General features: G+C 39.8%; 1 protein-coding gene across 1 annotated transcript in view; it reads left to right on the top strand.

Moving 5' to 3' along the window:
* The first annotated feature begins 10,613 nt into the window (after positions 1-10,613).
* Positions 10,614-21,730, top strand: part of POLA1 (DNA polymerase alpha 1, catalytic subunit) — a 187,095-nt gene continuing 175,978 nt past the window's right edge. The window contains 10 exon segments of the mRNA XM_065741504.1: positions 10,614-10,704; positions 11,780-11,904; positions 12,990-13,086; positions 13,558-13,638; positions 14,402-14,517; positions 14,756-14,818; positions 16,266-16,364; positions 17,993-18,191; positions 18,430-18,598; positions 19,529-19,707. Coding sequence (XP_065597576.1) covers positions 10,692-10,704; positions 11,780-11,904; positions 12,990-13,086; positions 13,558-13,638; positions 14,402-14,517; positions 14,756-14,818; positions 16,266-16,364; positions 17,993-18,191; positions 18,430-18,598; positions 19,529-19,707 — 1,141 coding nt within the window. The 5' untranslated portion in view covers positions 10,614-10,691.

Genomic DNA, 21,730 nt, shown 5'->3' on the forward strand with positions numbered 1-21,730 from the left:
ACAAGATCATAGAATCACCACGGCTACAAAAGACCTCCAATATCATCCAGTCCAACCATTCACTTACCACCAGTATTTCCCCACATGTCACTTTGCACCACACCTACATAGTTCTTGAACACCTCCAGGAACAGCGACTCCTCCACCTCCTTGGGCAGCCTGTGCCACTGCGTCATCACTCCTTCAGAGAAGATATTTTTCCTAATATTCAACTTGAGCCTCCCCTGGCACAACCTGAGGCCATTCCCTCTTATCCTATCGCTGTTACCTGAGAGAAGAGGACAACCCCCACCTTTGTACAACTTCTTTTCAGGCAGCTGTAGAAAATGATAAGGTCTCCTCTGAGCCTCCTTTTCTCCATACTGAACAATCCCAGTTCCCTCAGCCACTTCCCATAAGACTTGTGCTCCAGACTCACCACAGCTTCATTGCCCTTCTCTGGACACGCTCCAGGGCCCTGCTGTCTTTCTGGTAGTGAGGGGCCCAAAAGTGAACACAGCACTAGAGGTGCTGAGTACAGAGGGATGATCACTTCTCTGCTGCTGTTGGCAATGATATTTCTGATGCAAGCCAGGATGCCATTGGCCTTCTTGGCTACTTGAACATACAGCTGTCTCACGCTCAGCTGAGCATCAACCAACACCTCCATGTCCATTTAGTCCACACAGTCTTCCAGACATTTTGACCCAAGTCTGTAGCATTGCCTGGGGTTGCTGTGACCAAAGTGCAGGACCCAGCACTTGGCCTTGTTGAACTTCATCCTACTTCCCTTGGTTCAGTGATCCAGCCTGTCCAGAAGCCTCTGTAAGGCCATCCTACTCCCAGGCAGATCAACAGTTCCTTCCAGCTTGGTGTCATCTGCAAACTCACTGAGGGAGCACTCAAGTCCCTCATCCAGGTCATCAATAAAGATACTGAATAGGACAGACTCCAATACCAACCTCTGGGGAACACCACTCATGACTGGTTGCCAGCTAGATTTAATTCCATTCACCATCACGCTCTGGGCCTGGCCCTTCAGCCAGTTCCTTACCCAACAAAGAGTGTACCTGTCCAAGCCACGGGCTGCCAGCTTCTCCAGGAGAATGCTGTGGGAGACTGTGTCAAAAGATTTGCTGAAATCTAGTCAGACTGCCTTGACAGCCTTTCCCTCATCCACCAGGTGAGTCATCCAGTCATATAAGGAGATGAGGTTGGTTAAGAAGGACCTGCCTTTCATGAACCCGTGCTGGCTGGGCCTGATCCCACACATGCCGTGTGATCTCAAGATGATCATCAAGGTGATCTGTTCCATACCCTACCTTGGCACCAAGGTCAGGCTGACAGATCTGTAGTTCCCTAGATCCTCCTTATGATCCTTGTTACAGAAATGTGTGGATGTAGTTCTGAGGGACGTGGTTAATGAGTATGGTGGTGATGAGTTGACAGTCAGATTAGGTGATCTTAGAGGTCTTTTGCAACCTTAATGAGTCTATGGTTCTATAATATATTCTCAGTTTTCAGCCATAGACTCTGCACAGCTGAATGGAGCACCTGGTTTATGCCTCTTCAGAACATGAGAACACTGGCAGAGTAACATGACTTTTATAACTTTTTAGAACTGATTGAAGGTTTTTTTTTCCCTTGTTTTCTTATAAAATCCTTTGAAGGAGCATTAAGATACTCGGGCGAACAGTGCTAGGACTTGAATAGATGGACCTAGCGGGTTGCCTTTATATAAACCCAATTATGTGTGCTGGTTCCCAAGTGAAACGCTCAGGCCTCACTGACCCAGTGTGTGAGCTGGATGGAGAAAGAGAACAGATGTTCTTGTGGCAGGGTGATTGCCAGCAAGTTGGAACTGAAAATTCCCTTCATTTGTGCATGAAAAGGTGAATTCCATCTCTGTTTTCATGCTGGGAATTTGGTATTCAGCCTGACTCTATTTTGATTTGTATTTCATAATGTTTCTCATAGAATCTTAGATTCATTTGAGTTGAAAGGGGCCTTTAAAGGCCACCTAGTCTGACTCCTCTTGCAACGAAGAGGGACACCTACCGATAGATCAGGGTGATCAGAGCCTTTTCAGCCTGACCATTAATGTCTCCCCGGACAGGACAACCACCACCTCTCTGGGCAACCTGCTCAAATGCCTCATTGCCCTTATTATGGCGTTTTTTTCCATATACATGTAGCATTAAAGAACAACTCTCTTGCAGTGGTGTTGTCACCTAAGTTGTGTCAAATTTTCAGTTTTGTTGCTACTTAATTCCAATTTGGGGAAACTTTTCCAACTTTTTAATAATGCTTTCTTGCTTGCTGCTTGAAGAATGTGAGTAAGAAAATGTTTTGTATTTCATTAATAGGAAATAAATAAAGGCAGAAGCTGTAGTGAGAAGGTAAGGGAAGATTTTGGGTTCCCTCGTGTCTGTCCAAACAGAATTTGTCACCGGTCACCTTGGCTGTCATGATTTTAGTCAGTGTATTGTTTTTATGTTCTTAACATCATATCCTAAACTGCCTCTTCCAGCTGCACCGGCAAAATGGGGCTTCGAATGAGTGGAGTATCTGCTATTTACCATCTAAAATAATAGATTTGACTGGAAATGCTGAGCCAATGGTCTGTAAATCCTTACAAGTGAAACAACTTTTTAAAAGAACAGCGAAGAAAAAATGATGGTTCATGCATCTCAGTTCTTGTATGTAAGCAAATAGCTCACATCAGGCTGAGTGTGGTCTCCTGGGGATTCTTTTGCCATTTCTTCAGAAGTAACAGGGATGTATAGCCACTAATTTTAATGACTGAGCTCTTGGCAACAACTGCTTGGGCTTGAATAGACATCCGATGCATGAAATGTTCCCAAGCACATAAACTGATGTTCTATGCAAACAACACAAGAAACCATGATCTAATCCCTGTAATGCTAATTCCAAAATCTCTACCAAGTAGACAGCGAACAGGGAAAATTCTTAACTGCTAGCAAGGTTCCCCTGAGAATGGGACTTTTTATACATGGAAGTTCTTTTTACAAACAGGAACAATTAATTCTCCGAGTTTGAATAAATAAATGTAAATATATATATGTATGTATGTATATTTTTTACATTTAAATCTCTGCCTAAGCTTCTTGTGCAGCTGAATACTACAGAGACAAGTATCCTATGCAGGTTCCTCTACATTTCTAGGCCATCCCAGGAAATTCTCCTCTGCCTTTTTATCAACCTAGCCTTTAAAATTATTAATATCTGTTAGTGAAGCACTTGCCAGTGCCCACAACTTTAACTAAATATACTTCAATTCCTTGTAGATGCCAGCACCTGTAAAGCCTCCATCATGCTTTTGACTATTATTCATGTAAAACTAGTTCTAGCAGACTAGCACTGATCATGAAACATGGCTGAAATATGAACAAGGCCACTTCCATTAGAGGGGGTCTTCTCCTTTCTCTGTATTTGATGGATTAAGATAAGAGAGAACCTTCATCAAGCCTTATATATCAAGGTCACAATCATGCTATTTAATGCATACTGATTGCTCTCTTGCCTTATGGTAAAATCCCTAAAAGAGAAACCTATACTTGGCAACTGGGAATAAATGTTTTGAAGAGCTCAGACTGCTTGAGAAAGGAAATGACATGCATTTCACAATTAGTTAACAAGGAATGCTTTATACTGCTTTTAATTCTTAAGCAGAGATGTAGCCTGCTATCTTTAGCAGAATGTAATTAGATACTTCTAAGCCACTTGCTAGCAGGTAATTTGGCTTAGATGCCCTCAGCTGTCCAGAGCTGTTACTGCTACAGAGAAGTTTGAAAATACTAAGCAGATTCTCCAGGCTGGGGACTGCAGTATTAGTGAAAGACACCCATGATTCTGATGTCCTTTGTAAAAGCAGGGACACCAATGTATTGCAGCCCTTAGAGATCATAATCAAATGTTTGAAGGGGATCTGAAGCACTAAGTAACACAAGCAGAAGCTGTATTTAAAATGATTTTCATGTGAGACAGGCTGAAGTAGTCTTCTGTCTTAGAACAAAGATATAAAAAATACCTCAGGTATTTTCTGTCCAGCAGTCAACAGGAGACTGTGGAAAACTGGCAAGAGACGTGGTTAAACAGTGTTTGACTTCAAAGCCAAACTTACTCAAATCATCACAGCATAAGTTCTTGAATATTTAACAGCTGAGCTGTTTTTTGCTTTGATGTATATCTATTGGATCCTGAAGACCTCAATGACTATCAGCTCACAAGAATTTATGAGATGGAGGAATGGTCTGTGTTCAGAATAGTTACAATATCGTTTCTTTCTTTCTATCTACCTGTCTATGCCACAGTAACTCTAGACTTGCCTGAATGAGTAATCAACAACAACAAAATCAAAAGAAAAAAAATACCTTATTGCTGTAATGATCAGTTAACTATATCACAGATTTTTAGACTGAGAGTAAAACTCCACAATGTGATATATATATTTTTTTCTCACCTGCATGGGCAGTAAATGAAAGGTATCAATTTAAATACACTTTCCAGGTATCACCACATCCAATACCATCACTTTGCTGCTTCCATGTAATCTGACACTGTAGCTTTAACTCACTTTTATGGTGTAGTTTATCACTCTAGTGGAATGCACAGAGCTTACAAACTACCGCCTTTTTGTTAGAAAAAATCCAAAATGCTTCTGATTTATGAGAGTCTTACAGAATTGCACATGGATTAAATCCATACTTTTTCATATGCTGTGACAGCCTGTAAATTACTAAAAGAAAAACTACAGGATTTGGTGTAACATAACACCCTGTAACATATATCTGTCTCTTTCTCTGTACCAGAGATGTGATTTTTAATAAACAATATATTCTCAAAATACATTCATAGAATCAAATTAGTAAGTCTTTCACTAATAATAGAGTCATAAAATCATAGAATATACTGAGTGGGAAGGGATCCACAAGGATCATTAAGCCCTGCTCCTGGTTACACATAAGACCATCCCAAATCCAAACCTTGTGACTGAAAGCCTTGTCCAAACACTCCTTGAACTCCAGCCTGCTGTGGGCAGCCTGTTCCCCTTTCCCTAACTCCCAGCTGCGTCCCCCAACAACATCTCCATGCCATTCCCTTGGTTGCTGTCACCAGAGAGCAGAGCTTGTGAAGAGCGGTAGACTATGATAAGATTTAAAGAAAAAAAAAAAAAAAAGCACATTTCAGTGCCAGTATAATTTATAAACAAATCATCAGAAAATCACAAATTCCTAAAAGCAGGGGCTTTTAAAGTGCCATTCATCCATGCCTGATAGTGCTATCTATCTTTAATAACTGGGGCTACCCACTCTGGGGGGAGGTTCTTTGCATTCTCTTTTGTAAACAGCTTTTATAAGCACTTTTGAAGAAAATGGATAGAAATCATGGTTGGTATTTGAGCAAGAGAATAGCTGTCTTAATTTTATATTTCCATTGAGCTAGTCACTTAGAGTGAGAAATATTAGGTCTGTCTCTCCCATCATTAAATTGTTATTTTGTCCTTGCTATTTTTAACAGTCAAGCTTTTAATTACTGGGTTGTCATGGGAGGACAGCTTTTCCAGCAGTGGGACTTTCCTGCTGGATGCACAGAGGTTGTGAAGAATTTCAATTAACTAACCTCTTCTCATCATTCCCTTCCCAGAATTGCAACAACTCAGTCAATCCATTCTTATCACTATTCTTACTTTCGTACTAGAATGTTTTTTTCTTAACATTTGACCCAAATTTTCGTTGATGCTGTCTAATTCCCTTTCTTGTTTTTCTACTGGACATAGATAACAGTTTCATTCTCTTTTGCCTTTGGTAAGCATTGACTATTTTTTCATTAAGATTTTGAATCAATAGTTTCAGGATTTGGAGAGGAGATCCAGGTAGGCTTTTATTTTTGACAAATCTCATATGCCTTTTCTAGACTAAACAGCCTTAATTGTTCCAAAGATTTCTCAGATGTCATATTTTAAAGACCATCTCATTATCTCGTGTTGTTTTTTGGGTTCTCTATAGCATTATTGCAGAATGGTGTAAGCACAGTACTACAGCTGCAACTTTACCATTACTGAGAAATAGAAAGCTGAATGTAACTGCTTTCTCTACCTCAGTGTAAAGGTTGCCTAAATGATTCATGTTCTGCCTGTCCTGCTATTGAGTGAATACTCATTACAGACAAAATGTGATTTAAGAAAATTCTTTGTCTCATGTACATACAAAATATGTTGTTATCGTTTCACTTTTTCCCTGCAAGCCATTATTTTCTCTCTTTCTGGATCAATTTCAGCTTCCCCCTTCTGCCTTTCTATACATGCACACCAATTCCCACAAAATCCTTTGCTAATACTGTCTTTCTTGCCTGTATTTTTATTGCATTCTCTTTGACTCATCTTCAGTCTATATGCCACCTTCCTTCTCTCCTGGCTCAATTTCAGACTTCTTGGATTGATCTTCAGTATTCCATCACTCTGACTCTTCCACTGTTATAAGCCTCCAATACCATTTTTGTCAACTTTTTTTCTACCCATCTGACAAATTTTCATGCAAATGCCTTCACAAGCTGCCAAGTAAAACACCAAAAAATTGTTCTCTAGACAGCATGCAAGTTGTGGATCGAAGTTTAATATTCCAGGTACCAAATGCTTATCAACTGTAGATGTTGATCATCTGGGTAGAGTTACATACCTTGTATAAGGCAAAACATGCACTTATGCACTGTAAATGAGAGTTTGTTAGGTAGTTCAGCTTTTATTAATTAGCAAGATTGTTTAAGACCCTGATTAAATTGTTAATAACTTAGCCAACTTTGAAGCTTTTGATATCACACGTTACTGACAGGGCATCACCTATCTACTCAGCACTTGTGGAAAACATCTACCAGCAAAATACAGCTGCTTCCTCTGACTGAGAGGAAATAGCTGCTCTTTGCCTGGAGGCATGGCACGTGTGACAGTTTTGTGCCATTTAGTCTTCGATATAGGTCACTTCATATGTGCCAGGGTCCCGAGAGCATTAAATGAAATTGATGACCCTGATAAGCCTCATCTGTGGTCTCCACTCCGCAGTCTCTGCCTATGGGCTCAAAAGCTCAAAAGCCCTGAGCGCTCACCCTTCCTAGAGCTGCCCTACTGACATCACGTAGAGCCTGTGGGATGTGACCCTCCCTGTCCCTCCACTGGGGAGCAGCCAGCCCTTGCTGCTTTTTGACACTGCGAGCACAGACTCTACTGGCATTTATTCAGCAAGAGACATAGGGGGACTCCAACAAGACTGGCAATTATTTCGCAGCATAGTGTGATGGTTTTGTCTTTCCCACTGAAGAGTCTGGAAAAGGTTGAACACAGAATGTTTACTACTGGAAGCATATTTGATCTTCAGCCAGGTGTTGAAACATAACAGCCTCTCTGCAGTAATGTTCTGCTTACAAATTGATTGCTCACTTTTGTGAAATTGTAAAGAAAGAGTGCTGAAAGTAGTTAAAACAGAGACTTTCATGCTGCGGCAATAACTGTATGGTTTTGAATACCATTGGCATCGACTTAATTCTTAGACATTATAATTACACGTGAGCTCATTCTCTGCAAGTTGGCTCTAACTTGTCTTCCCTATTTAATCTACATTATAATATTTTGTACTTGAAAAGGAATATTGTATGAGGAAAGCAGGTGGTTTGCTTTTGCTCTGTTAGGTAAATTTCACTCGTTTTGGTAGAGTTACTAGGATTTTGTTTAACTGCAATTAGAATTTAATGCTTTTTTTTTCTTCCAAATCTCTGGATGTTCTTTCTAAACCAACTTTCTTCTGACAGATGGCATAATGGAAGCTGTTTGTTCCAGTTTTGTTTTCGCGTTTACATTTCAGAGTCTTTGTGTCATAGTAGCACCTTTATTCTCTTTATCCTATTGTTAGCAAGTAATGTGGGTAAGAAATGAAAAGAAGATATGCAGTGAACAAAAGGCATTTACAGGCCTGGTAGTTAACAAACCTACTTTTTGAACTTAAATGTTTGCTTTATTATATTTACTGATAAACAAATGGAGAAGCATCTCTTTTCTTCATATTTCTATAAGTGAGTTAAATACATGTGAAGAGTTTTAAAATCAAAGAACTCCTGGTGGGAAATAATTTGAGATTTTTTTTTTAATTTTTAATTTACCTAATCTGTGCTCCTTTGGTAGCTTAGCCCCCTATGCAGCCAGTATTGGCTGTAGCAGCTGAAGTAATTCATGTTAAAATGTCACATGAATAGCATGGTTGAGTAACTAGCTGCTGAAATGAAAGAGTCAATGGAACGAAATGAAAATGAAAAGAACTAAATCATATCAGATATATAAACTTCAAGTGATAACATGAATTAATTCAGATCGACATAAGGATTTTAATGAGAATGAAATACTCTGTGTTTGTGGAGTACACATATAATACACACACCCATATCCTGTGCAGTGGTATGCCTACACACACAACTCTCCACGAAGATACTCTGTCCTTAACAATGATATAGTAATACTTAGGCATTTTAAGTTAGTACAGCTGAATTTGCTATCTCTGCTATAATTCATAGTCTACTCGTATTCTATACTTTATCCAATCCTTCTTAATTTCAACAGATTTCTTTTCATCGTCGTAAAAATTACCAAACATAAGCTTAATGTGTAATACTGGAATCTGAGATCTGTCCTTGAGATAGATCATGCATACCCTAGATATAAAAAGAAAGAACGGAATTATTCTCAGTACAGTAATTTCTTTGTCAATTTAGTTTGATACTATACTCCATTTGTACTTTTGTGTGTTAATATATACTGCGACATATATTAACTTGGAGCTCTTGCAGTGGTTTTCAGTAGTTTCCATTCATAAATATTATTTTTGATTTGGAACTGACATATTTAAATCATAGCTCTAAGAAAACAACATGAAAAATACATCTTTGTCACCTTTTGTTGAAATCTGGGAGTGCAGGTTTTCTGAGCTTCCTCTTCTGCACTGTGCTTTTGGCTGCCTACCATCTTCATTACCATGCTTCTTTTGTGCTTTTTTCTGTAGCTTAGCACACCTTCCTTGAGAGACCCCTGAGCCGCACAGTGAAATTCCCACTCTTTTACTTCAAAGTCAATCGAGCAAAGGTCGTAACCAAGCTGTTCTTGTATGACTGCCCCAAGGGAGGTTAAACTTCAGCTCAAGGTAATCTGCTGTCACAAAGCCATTTAGAAGAGGAAGTCCCAGATCATGCTGGGCTATTTTTCTTTTCCAAAGCAAACTACTCCCTCCTTCCTTTTTTTTTCCTCTTCCCTGCAGTACTTAAATGCTTGTTATGCTGTGCTCCATGAAACAGATACCTTCTTGTTATGGTCCAAGATGAATGCCAGGATTGAACAAACATTCATGAAAAAGGGTTTTGTTCAGTCAGCGCTGTCCCACAGTGGAGTTACACCAACAAGTACAGTTTGATAAGCTAACTGTATCATTGTGTATCATCTCAGATCATGGCATCACCTGATTAACATTTCACTGTGTGCTGGACAGCTGACAAAGGTTACTGTTTTATTTTAATCAAAAGAATTAAAATCCAGTCAATTCAAAGAACGTGTAAGAAATCAGTTTAGATGTACGTGAAATCCAGCATCGTTGTATTTTTATTCAAACTGAACAATTTTGTGACAGCTATTTCACAAATGCTTATCGTAGCTTAAGAGACAAAGCACCTTCTGGATTTGAACCCCACATCAAGCTCAGTGATGTGATCTTGTTTTGTGCATGAATTTAAATAAAAAGAATACAAAAAATACGCATGAGACAGCATTTTGTTTGGTGCAATGTATCTGTAGGTCAGACAGGTGTTCTTGTAGCTGTCAGTTTCACAGAATGGCTTAGGTTGGAAAGGACTTTAAAGATCATCAAACTTTAGTTCTCCAAAGCTTTGTTTCCAGGGCTGCAGGTCTGCTAGATTTTCACATATCTAGTAACCAGCTGTTGCAGAGAGGGGTGGTCTCCTCTCTACACCCAGGGATGGACTGTTGGGATGGCTGGGGGCATACCTGGCTCTTCTGACACTGCTGCTACGGTAGGTGTTATGGTTCCATCCAAGACAATGTGCAGCCGTAACAGCACTGTAGCAAGAAGTGGGTAGGTAAATTAGAAGCATCAGTGTCTAGCAGCTGCTTTTGGAAAAAATAAAAATAATCCCCCCCTACCGAAGCAATTTTGGTTCTTGGGAAGAAGCAAAATAACTTTTATCTTCTGAAACATACAAATTCTCCCTCGTGGATACTTGAAAATAAAGCAGTCAGTATATTCAGGGCAAGCAGTACTACCTAAGGCCCCTGTAAGCACTGCGAGGCCAGGTCCTGCTCACTACAAACATATCTGAGGAGCTGGTGCCATCTGCCTCCCTTACAGACTACACACCTCAACGCCATTATCACGGCCGCCTCTCACGCAGCCAAGCTCACACGCAGCCCCGGACCGGAAGTGCGCTCTACCCCGCCCTTCCGGTCCGCCAGCGGCCCCAGCCCCGGGCGGCAGCGCAAGGCCCGCCCCCTCCCAGGGGCGGTGGGGTGGGAGGTGCGTGTGTGCGGGAAGGGGGCGAGCGGAGGCGCCGCCGCTCCTGATTGGCTGCCGCCCTGGCGGCTGCTCGCGGGACTCCCGTCTCGCGCCACTTTCGCCTTTGGCGCGAGCGGTGCGCGCGCGCGCGCCATGGCTGAGAACGGTGAGGGCCGTGCGGGCGGGGCGGCGGGGCTCTCCGAGCCCGGCGGGTGGAAGGGACTTCGGGGCGGGGGACCCCGGAGGTCAGCAGGAGGGGGTCGCCACGCGAGGGCCGGCGCGATGGGTGTGGGTGCGAAAGAAGCGGGGTGCGGGCGTCAGGTGCCTGCAGAGCACGACTCTGCCTCGGTGCTGCTGCTCTGCAGCGCTATGGGCCTCTTTGCAGCTTATCTGTCCCCGAGTAGTCATGGAAACGTGCAAAATACAAGGAGATGGAATTGCCCAGGGGAATACGGGGTGGTGGTGGTCTTTTTCGGGTGAGGGGTGCTTTGGATATCCGGGGCAGCTCTGAGTTACCCGTCCCGAACCTGCAGAACGTGGGGTGGCATGGAAGCGGCTTTTGCTCCGTGCGTGGCTGAGACTGCGGGTCCTCTACGGCCAGAACTGCTTCTCAGCGTCTGTCTGTAACCATGTGCCTTTAGCCAAGTGCAGGACAGGAGGGGTTACTATGAGACATTGAGACAGCCAGGCCTTGGAGCGTGTCCAGAGAAGGGCAGCAAAGCTGCGAGGGGCTTGGAGCACACGTCCTATGGGGAGCGGCTGAGAGAACTGGGATTGTTCATTATGGAGAAGAGGAGGCTCAGCAGAGACCTTATTGCTCTCTAAACTGCCTGAAGGATTGTGGTGAAGTGGGGGTTGGCCTCTTCTCCCAGGTAACAGTGATAGGGTGAGAGGGAATGGCCTCAGGTTGTGCAAGAGGAGGTTCTACTTGGATATTAAGAAAAATCTCTTCTCTGAAAGAGCAGTGAGGCAGTGACACAGGCTGCTCAGGGAGGTGGAGGAGTCAGTGTCCCTTGGAGGTGTTCAAGAACCATGTGGATGTGGCACTGAGGGACGTGGTTAGTGGACATGGTGATAGGCTGATGGTTGGACTTGATGGTTTTAGAGGTCTTCTTCAGCTTCAGAGGTTCTATGATTTTGCTGAGTAACTACAACCAGCTCTTAATAAATCACAAGACACTAAATACCAAAGATAATGGCAGCTCATTACTAAAACTTCTCTTGCTTTTAATTAATTTCAGCTATGCCTGAGTCTGGGAGTTTTGCAATGTCACGTTCTAGGCGTGAGAGGAAGTCCAAAAGAGGCCAGCAAGAAGCACTGGAACGTCTGAAAAAAGTCAAAGCTGGAGAAAAATTAAAATACGAGGTGAAAATTCCCACTCTCTTCTCTTTAACAAAAAGTTAATGTGAGCTGAAATGCTTAACTGCCCTTTATACATATCCCACAATTATGAGAAACAAAATCTGCCTTTCAGCTCAGGTTACTTTTTAATGATGTGTATATTTTGGAATGTAACTGTCTTTTTTCTTTATTTTTGTGTTTCTAAAACTAAGCGTTAACAATTGTAAGTCAAATATGCAACATATTTGCTTGGTAGCTATCCCACAGAGAGCAGAGAAACAACAGCCTTTACTATGTAATGGCTTTAGTTAATGTTATGATAGTGATGATTTTTTTTTAACTTCAAATGATCTTAGTCTTCAAATTTCAAAGCTTTACATGACTGAAATCCATTAATACAGATTGTGTATATTGTAATGTAGCTCTCCCTGTTCATTGCAGAGGAGCTGGACTAGAAAACCTCTAGAGGTCCCTTCCCAATCAGATTAATTCTTGAGTCAATGAATATTGAGTCTCTGTTTCCACAAAGAGTTCAAAATTTAAGTATTCATCTGATAGAACTAAAATTTGACAGCATGATATCAAGACCATCCAATTAACTGTAGTGTTATCAGAATGTGGCTTCCACATTGAGGTGGACAAGTCTGAAGAAGTCTGAAATACGTAGATCGTTAAGATGCAAATTCACTCTTAGGCACAGCAGAACATCTTCAGCATTGTTCTTTAGCAAATCACGTCACTTTCACTGAGCTCATCCTGGTGCCTAAGAGTAAAGCAGAGCATCAGAGCTTATAATTGTTAGGATTAATTTATTATTTTATTTCTTTGCAGAGTGAAATAAGCAATGAAGTATACCAGGTTCGAGTGAAATCTCTGCTGTTTTTTCAGTAAATTCAGTATAACATGATAATTAAAGAAAATGATAACTGTTCTTTTGTCATTGACAAAGAAAAGAAGAAACTTAAATTGATGGAATAGCTTTGTTTGCTATGTGAAAATAATGCATCTGTCTAGGAAGCCATGCAGTTCCTAGGAAATTCTGTGTTTTCATTTGTGACCTATATGTGCAAGTATTGGAATGGCTAATTGTCAGTGTACATTAACTGTAGGTTGAGGAGTTCACTGGCGTTTACGATGAAATAGATGAAGAACAGTACTCCAAGATAGTCAGAGAACGTCAGGATGATGACTGGATTGTTGATGATGGTAAGTGAAAGTTCATTTGGAGAGTTATTTCAATTACAGTGTTAAAACCAGCTGGGTTTCATGATGCTTGTGTTTTGAGGTAAATTATAATTCAGTGCATTCCTAGAACCATTTTAGTAGATAAAAGAAAAAGGATGAGCTTTAATATGGAAATGACTCTTGCACTGTTCTCATAGTACTGCATTAAGATAGTAATGGAAGTATTTTTCCATTAATAATTGTTCCTGAAATTTTATTTCCAGTTGTCAACGATGTAACTTTAAAAAGAAATACTGAATTTCTGATTCAGTAATAATAATATATTTAGTCTGTTAGAACACGCAGCTGGGAGTGCTGTAGATTTTAATGTGCATTTATATCACTTGCTCTGTATTAAAGGAAAAAAACTGTGCAACACAATTATGAAGAGATTTAGAAATATCACAAAAGGCAACTTGTACTGTAAATACTCAACATTTTGTTTTTGTACAGATGGGATAGGTTATGTAGAAGATGGCCGGGAAATCTTCGATGAAGATCTAGATGATGATGCTCTTGATTCCACTAAGAAAGGTAGGATGAAGTAAACCACTGTAGAAAAGGAAGTTTTTAGCTGCTTCTGAAATGAGCAACTTTTTGGTGTCAGAATATGGTAAATATGGCCAAAGGCATGCTACTTAAAGCAGTGTATTTCCATGGCTGTGACCTTGGATCTTGTTTAGTCTCTGTGATGCGGAAGATAGCGGTCCACAAACTGAGATCAAATCACTTCTAACTCCTTTACTGCTAGTAGGGCAATTCTGCTTAGTCTTCTATGGGGTATATGTTCAAATCCAGAGCAAACAGATGTTGGGGAATGTTCTTGGCTTCCAAAAGCAATGTGTAAGGGATGCGTGGTTTCCTTTACCACTGCAATTCTTACATGCATTTATGGATCTGGGATCAAATGGTTTTGCCATCTTTTATGATCACAGTGAAGCCTGATGTTGAGAATCCAGGCCTAGTGCCTAACTCCTGGGTACTTGATTACTTTTCTATAGATTCTGTGTTAAGTGTCTTGGTCCTTGCTCTGGAGTATGGACTTGTATGGGTGCAAAAATCATCCCTGATGTGTCTAGCAGAGAGAAGATGTTGATAGGATTTTGCATACTTTTTTGTGCATGGCAACCATTAGAAAACTGGCAGCAAACAAAAGATTATTAGGTATCATTTCAGGCAGCAGTGTGAATGAAGGTGGAAGGAGTGGTTGCCTCATCTGTCTGTTCTTGCTACTAATTGGACTCCTAAACGTTTAACTTTTTGATGTAGAAATAACTGATTTTATCTTTTTCTTCAGGAAAAAGTGGCAAAACTTCTACAGTTGATAAGAAGAATGTGAAAAAATCTGTGGTATCAAAGCCAAACACAATAAAATCTATGTTTATAGCCAGTGCGGGGAAGAAAAACACAGATGTGAGTCACTGCGAATGGTGAAGTTTAAAGATTTTTTAAAACTTTATATTGTTTTAGTGGGGTAGGGGTAAGGAGAGGTTTTATTTCCATTTCTTGTGTCGAGCTCCTAACAAGAGTTCTTGCATATAGTTCCTCTCTGAAATTGTTTTGTGGAAATCCCTTACTCATTTGCTGTTAGTCTTCTCATTGGGTTTGGATGAATAGCTAAGAACTGTTTGGTTTCACTGTTATCTTGCAGAAAACTGTGGACCTGTCAAAGGATGATTTACTAGGAGATATTCTTCAAGATCTAAATGCTGAAGTAAGTATGTAGGTAAAATCTCTTTGAGATACCGTCATCCATTTATTTTTCTTGCTCTGGAATGTACAGAGTGAACAGAATTCTTCCTAAAACCAGACCATCTAAGATTGATACCTGCAATAGCACATCTGCTTGATATGTTTGCTATCTACCTGCCTATTGATTCTACTGCACTGAAGTTGCATGACTGTATTGTAGGCTAGTATCTCCTGCTTAGGGATGATGTGTAGTGTGACCTAGAACCTCTGGTAATGCAACTGTCTAGGTTTCAAACAGCTTGGAGTGAAACAGCTTATGTGCATCTGGACAGTGTGGACCATATGTGTGTATCACCATGCTCCATCAAATATACTGTGGGGTATTTCCATCTGGTGTGTTACGGTGCATCAGAGGAGATGAGGAAGGACCGTTCTGGGACGTGACAGTCTGAACTGCCTGCCATCTCCTTTGCATGGTTTGCTACAGGGAACCTGATGGTTACCTTCTCAGAACTAGGAGTGCAGGATGGCTGCTACTGCAGCCAAAGTTGGACTGTTTCTAATGATGCCATTGCTGATTATCATTGGGTTTTCAGTGAGTTGAAGCCACTTAGTGGGACTTCTTACAGCTGAAAGAATTGCTCACATGTAAACATGTGAAACTGCTGTTGTGGTGAGATACTGAATGGAGATGCATTTGATCATTGGAAGTATATTATATTTTTATAGAACAAGGGGGGAGTTGAAACTTGATCCTTGAAATCCATTCCAACCCAAGTGATTTTATAATTCCAATATAAAGTTGTTCTTGTTTTATGGTCTTTTTGACAGTTTTACTCCTCCCTATGGCATCTGGTTGAGAGTTACAGTATCTTAGGCTATCAGAGCCATCAAATCATTAATCTAATGTGTTTTAATGCTGTCAAATTTTCCGGAACATTAAGTAGGGGAAATAATGCTGATAATTACACTGCAGGTTCTATTTAAGTAATAGCTAGCTATTGTTTTGTCTTTGTTGAATTATTTTCTAACATTTTATTTTGTTAACATCTGTTGATAAAGATGAGTAAAAAATTACTTATAAATATGTTAAAATGTTTTTCGCTCCAGTATGACAGTGTTTAAAAACTGTTTCTGCCTTTAAAGCGTGTGCGCTCAGTACTACTGTTCTAGCAAAAATGATACTTGAATGTTGAAGGCACGGTTGGGTGTTGAAATGCCCACTATTTGAAGCTATTTCAGTTACTTATGAAAACATTTATCTCAAGATTTACCAAAGACAGTCAGTGTCTTTCTTCATGGGCTGACTGCTCAGATAAAATTTTTCTTTTTACATAGCTGAGTTGTATATCTGGAAGTTTCTTTGTTTGATCCACGAGAAATATCACTGATGGAAAATGTTATGAACCAAGGCTAAAGAAAGCACTGAACAACCCCTCTCTATTGTGTCTCTTTCTTTCAATATTCAGACTGTTCAGCTAAGTCCACCACCAATTTTAATGCTGAAAAGGAAAAGATCTGCTGGAATGCCACTCAATCCTTTCTCTGTACAATCCCAAGCTCCTAAGGTAAAGTAGAAGTTTTTTTTAAAAAGTTCCCATTACTATTAATCTAAGTTTTGGTTAATTTGCAATTAGCAAGTATACTGTGTATCATCATGCTTTTCTTTTCCTTCCATGTTTATATATAAAGAGTATTATTCTTTGTAGTGCCATAGAGTATGTAGCTGTTACAATTGACAGATGACATTTGTTTCTGTAAGGTATATGACATGAGGGTGAGCTGCCTTTGTCTCTTTACCCTAAGAGTAGAAAAAAAAAACCTTGTGGCAGAGAGAAGGTGATGGGAAATGAAGTAAGCAGTAGAAAGTGTCAATGTTGTGGAAGAGTATAAGAGACTACTGCACAACTGGAAAACAGATGAAGCTATAGGTAGAAATTGAACTTAATGAAAGACTTACAATGAGAGAAGTAATAGGCTTCTGCTGTGGATCGAAGGCTACTGTTTGGTAAGGATTCTGGTAAATGGGAAGGACTTTATAGCTGAAGATACAATGAGACCCTTGCTAGGAGTCTCTAGAGAGCAAACAGATTGGCATAGATAAATTTGGTTTTCCATTAAAGTACAAGTGTGAAAACATAGCATCATACTGAAATAAACTCTTAGAAATATTTACCACTGGCACTTATTTCAACAGTTGTGTTGGAGTCTAGGAGTAATTTAGAAAGTGGGAGATACAGTAAGAGAGGAGATCTGTATCTATATAGTGCAAAAGGGAAGTCACTTTTGTAGGAAATGAGAGACAGTTACGGTGATAGCTTCCTCATAGGAGGATTTGGGGATTTAGATGGAGAAACAGATGAAGAGAGTAAAAAATACAGCCTTAAAAGATAAATGATAATGAAAGAGCAAGGTAGCAGAGACTTTCTACTGCAGAAGGGAAGAACAGGAGTATGACTAAATTAATCTGGCTGAGTTAGCAGAAGAAATTGTTTTTAGGAGTTTGTAGGTAATGTTTGCTTCTGTTTAAGGATGGGCTGAATTCTGGTGACCACAACTAAAGCAGCTGGTCTGGACATTAAAACCCTAGTAATACTTGCATGCAACTCTATATTCTATGTGTGTAAACAACAGGTTTGGGCTCTTGCTGCAGTTTAAAGGCCAGTAGATACAGAAACCTGTTGTTGGTCGTAGTGAAGACTGTTTAATGCAGTATGTTTGTCTTCCTCACTCTTTCCACCATGCATCACTGCTCTCTGGTCCCATGGAGTCTTTTAGAAAGCTTGAACTCGTTACTGATCCAAACAGATAGAGACTAGCATGTTGGCCTTCCCTAGCTGTTTGAGTCCCTGTCCCTGCCTGACAAACATAGTCATATACTCAGTTGATGCAGACAGAGGTGTTATTTTTGGAATGGGGTCGTACTGTGTGGGAAAATAGTGAAAATAACTAAATGTCAACCTAAGGCCTGTTGTAAACTATATATTTTAAAACTGCAGAAGGAACACATTACAACCAAAATTATGCTGGAGAATTAAAAGTTTAATCTTGAGGAGTTTCAGCTGTTATGCTGCAGAATCTGTGGAGCTTTCCCTGTAGCCCTGGTTACTAGTTCTGCACATAGCAAGCACTCAATTTTTTTTTTTCCATGCTTTTAAAAGAAAAATTTTAAACTCGTGTCCAAAATGTCTTTCAGGTAATCACCCCCATATCAAAGAAAGCTCCTGTTCAACTCAGGAAAGAAGCTCTTCCTCCAGCTTCATTTCATCTTAAACATCCAAATTACACAGCAAAATCTGTCACAACCTCTGAAAAGAATGGGGATACCACGTATGTGCAAAAAGCTGCAGAAAATGGAAGAATAGTGAAGACAACAGAAGAAAAACCTATTGAAGGTATCGAAAAGAAATGAAAACCCAACTCCGGAAACTCTTTAAATGTGTCATATTAGTGTTAAAACTGTAGTTTGCTGTAGTTAGATGTTTAGATAGCTTAAATGTGATGTTTTGTTTGTATATTAATATTGTGTGTTAAAATTCAAGTATATCATTTGCAGTCTGCCTGTGCAGGTGTAGTAGTATGCTCGTGTCATTTTAATGATTCAGGCCTTTAGTCTGTGTGTAACACTTGCAGATGATGATCAGGGAATGATGGATTTTGATGAGGAGGACTTTGATGAACCTATGGAGGCAGAGCTGGTGGGAACTGTACCTGAGACAGCTGAAAGCTTGAAAAGAGACAAGGAAGTTGAAAAGAAAGAGAGAGAGCAGCTGGAATCTGAGAAGAAAGAGACATCTGTCTTGTAAGAATCTCTTTTTTTAACTCCTTCTAGCAAGTAGGCTTTTCAGTATCTACAAGCCTTAGATTTGTCTTCATATTTGCCTCTGCCTGTAATGTGTTTGTGATATAGACAGAACAGTGACAATCCACTGTGATTTTTTTGTTTATATCATGACCTTAAAGATGATCATGTTGAGCATGCTGGTAGCTACTTCATTAAGAAATACTGAATTCTTTTGGTATTCAGCACATAAAAACATAGCAGTGTATTTCAGTATGCTGGGGTGACTTAATCTGGGTCTGAACACACTTTGATCCTACTGAGCGAAAATGGCATTGCTAAAGATTCTTATGCTAAGCAACCTAGAAGGAACTTCATAAGATTAGTTGTTGTTGAAAATATTGTGGCTAGAAGTAGCTGAACGTGGTTATCAGCTGTATCTTGGAAATGGAAGAAAAGTGTTTTCACTGTTTTTTTTTTCTTGATTGTTTGGGAAAAATCTTGACTTGTATATTTCTATAACTTTAATACTTGTGTACAAGTATACTATGTACTTATACTAAGTATGTTATGTACTTAAATACCTGAAGGCTTAAACACTGAATGACTTAAAAGGTAGTTTTGCTGAAATAATCTGTTGTTCCCACTAAGCAACTTTTACATTTGTATGGATTTACTTATGTGAAGGCTTGAATGATGAAGGCTGAAATTCCAGGTGTATGGCTTCTAAAGCTTGTGTGTTGTGTATTGAGAACTATGCTTGCATGTGGATTTGTCTCTCTGTTGCTCTGTCCTTCTCGTCAGAAGTAATCTGAAGAAATATAACTTCTTGGTATGTCTCTTGGTAGTGAAAAGAGTAACAAAAGGTGTGAGAATGCAGGAGTGAAAAAAGGAGAAACAATGGAAGAGACAATTTCACTTCTTGTTGTGTTTCTTCTGCAAAACCTGCAGAAGTTATTCTCTCCCAGATGCCTCATGTTGGGACAAAGTTGATGAGGATGAAGCTGATCTGGTGGCAACAGATGTTCAGCTGGACCCCAATCTCCTTCCACTTGTGAATGGGGAAAATGAGGATCAAGTCTTAAGATTTTATTGGCTGGACGCTTATGAAGATCAGTACACTCAGCCAGGTAACTATTGACCTAAAGGCAGAAAATGCCATTCTCATTGTTTTTGTGCAACTGGAATTTTGTACTTGAGTTATGTCTAGATAACCTTTATTGTCTGTGTTCTGCAACTTGTGCAGCAATCTCTTGTGTTCTTTTATTTTGTTCCACCCCATCTTTAGTGCAGAGCAGTAGAGAAGGAATATTGTAGTGTACTACTAAGGTGGTACAAAGGCAGCTGTTAGCTTTTCTCTGTGTTGGTCACCCGTTGACATTCTTGACATTTATACATGCTCTAGGAATAAGCTGATACTGTTAATTTCTTAGTTGTACAACAGTTGAGCATTCAAATTCTCTGGGCACGTTCTTTAATATTCTGGTAGATTATTAGAAATCCTGTAATAGTAATTGTGTGATTTTATACAGGGGGAAGGTAGTTTATAAAGGCAGGGAGATGGCCTGAAAGATACAAACTCTATCTAGATTTTATTATTCAAACTGTGTAATTCTTGAATATTATCCCTAAGATACTTAGTGCATCTGAAGTGTGAATCCTGGCTCTCACACCTTCAAAACTTCAGCTTTCTGACCACCAGCCTTGACAAAAGAAGTTGTCTTCACATCTGTTCTCAGCACTTTGTTTGTCCTCTTCTTTAAAGATTAAGACTCAGATCTGTGCTTAGAGCACGTTTACCAGAGGATTCTGCCATATCTTGAAGGTTTTTTGGGGTCAGTGCTACAAGCATTGAGTCAGATATATTTCTCTGTTGCACCTTTGGCTGTAAGTGGGGATGCCAGACTTAAATATGAGACAGTACTGCATTGAACAGCTTAGTGATGGGTGTGGTAATAATCATAGATATCTTGATGGAATCAATGGCCTTAATGTAAAATTACTCCTTCTAAAGACCCCGCTATTGTTCTTTTCCCTTTTTTTTGTCTTCTATGTCAGTGGTTGCTGAATGGAACATAATTATGAAAGGATTTCTGTTCCTCGCTTGCAAGGAGTGTTCTTTTCTCATTATGACTTTTTCATGATTGAATAATAAAGATTGCACCTGTTTTCAATTAGTAGTATAAAAAGGAAAATTTTGGTACTGCTTTTTGTTTAACACGCTCATGATCTTTGTTTGTGCCTCATTTGCTGTGATCTCAAATGCATAGCCTGAAGGGTAAATACTACAGTGTAATCATAAGACTCTTTCAAACTTAATCATTTTTTGGAGGCTTACAGTTCATAACTGTCTTCACTATCTCAGGGAGGGAACTTGAGAATTGTAATCCTGTTAACAGTTTGAAGGAAGAGTAATTAAAAAAAAAACCCACTTTTCTTAACCTTGAGTAAGACAATATCCCTGCCTCTTGACCTTGCTTACGTTTTGATTCATTGACAACTAATCTTCCTTTTTACAGATTTCTTTTTTTTCCTTTGTTTCTTCTTTCCACAAGGAAGCTGACAGGGGATCGAGCCCTGTATTTCTTCTCTTGTTTCTGTGTTTTACATATGAAATATCTCTGAGAACTCTTCTGAAGTCGATCCTTCTTTCAGAGATTGTGTGTGTTTGGGGCCAGCTGACCTCCAAAGGTTTCTTCTATTGTAAATTACTTTGTTTCTGTGAAATCTGGGGACTGAGACCACATTTTTGTCCATGCTAGAGTTGGTTGTTGATTCTCTGCAGTACAGGTGGGTCTTTATCCTGTCCTTGGCAGGCCTGTGTGTCCTTCTTGTCATCTGCTTACATGTATGCCTCTAGCAGGTTAACTTCCAGTGCTCTTAGTATCACGAGCTTTTCAAACAGCCAGCTCCTGCTATGATACGAACCCACCCAAGTCTGTCTGTCTCTCAGAAGAGAAATGATTGCCAAGGACAAGAATTTCATCTTTCCTGTCACTTAAATCTATAATTTCAGCCTTTCTAGATCCTTTTATTCAAACTGTCCAAATCTTAAAGATTGTATTACAATCTCTAAGACACTTTGTGCAGCTGAAGCATGCATCCTCACTCTCATCTTCAAAACTGCAACATTTTCTTCTCTGTCCTTGACAA

The sequence above is a fragment of the Cyrtonyx montezumae genome, unplaced genomic scaffold (assembly GCF_038088225.1).
Source record: "Cyrtonyx montezumae isolate F1298 unplaced genomic scaffold, pur_monq_1.0 scaffold_3, whole genome shotgun sequence".
Lineage (NCBI taxonomy): Eukaryota > Metazoa > Chordata > Aves > Galliformes > Odontophoridae > Cyrtonyx > Cyrtonyx montezumae.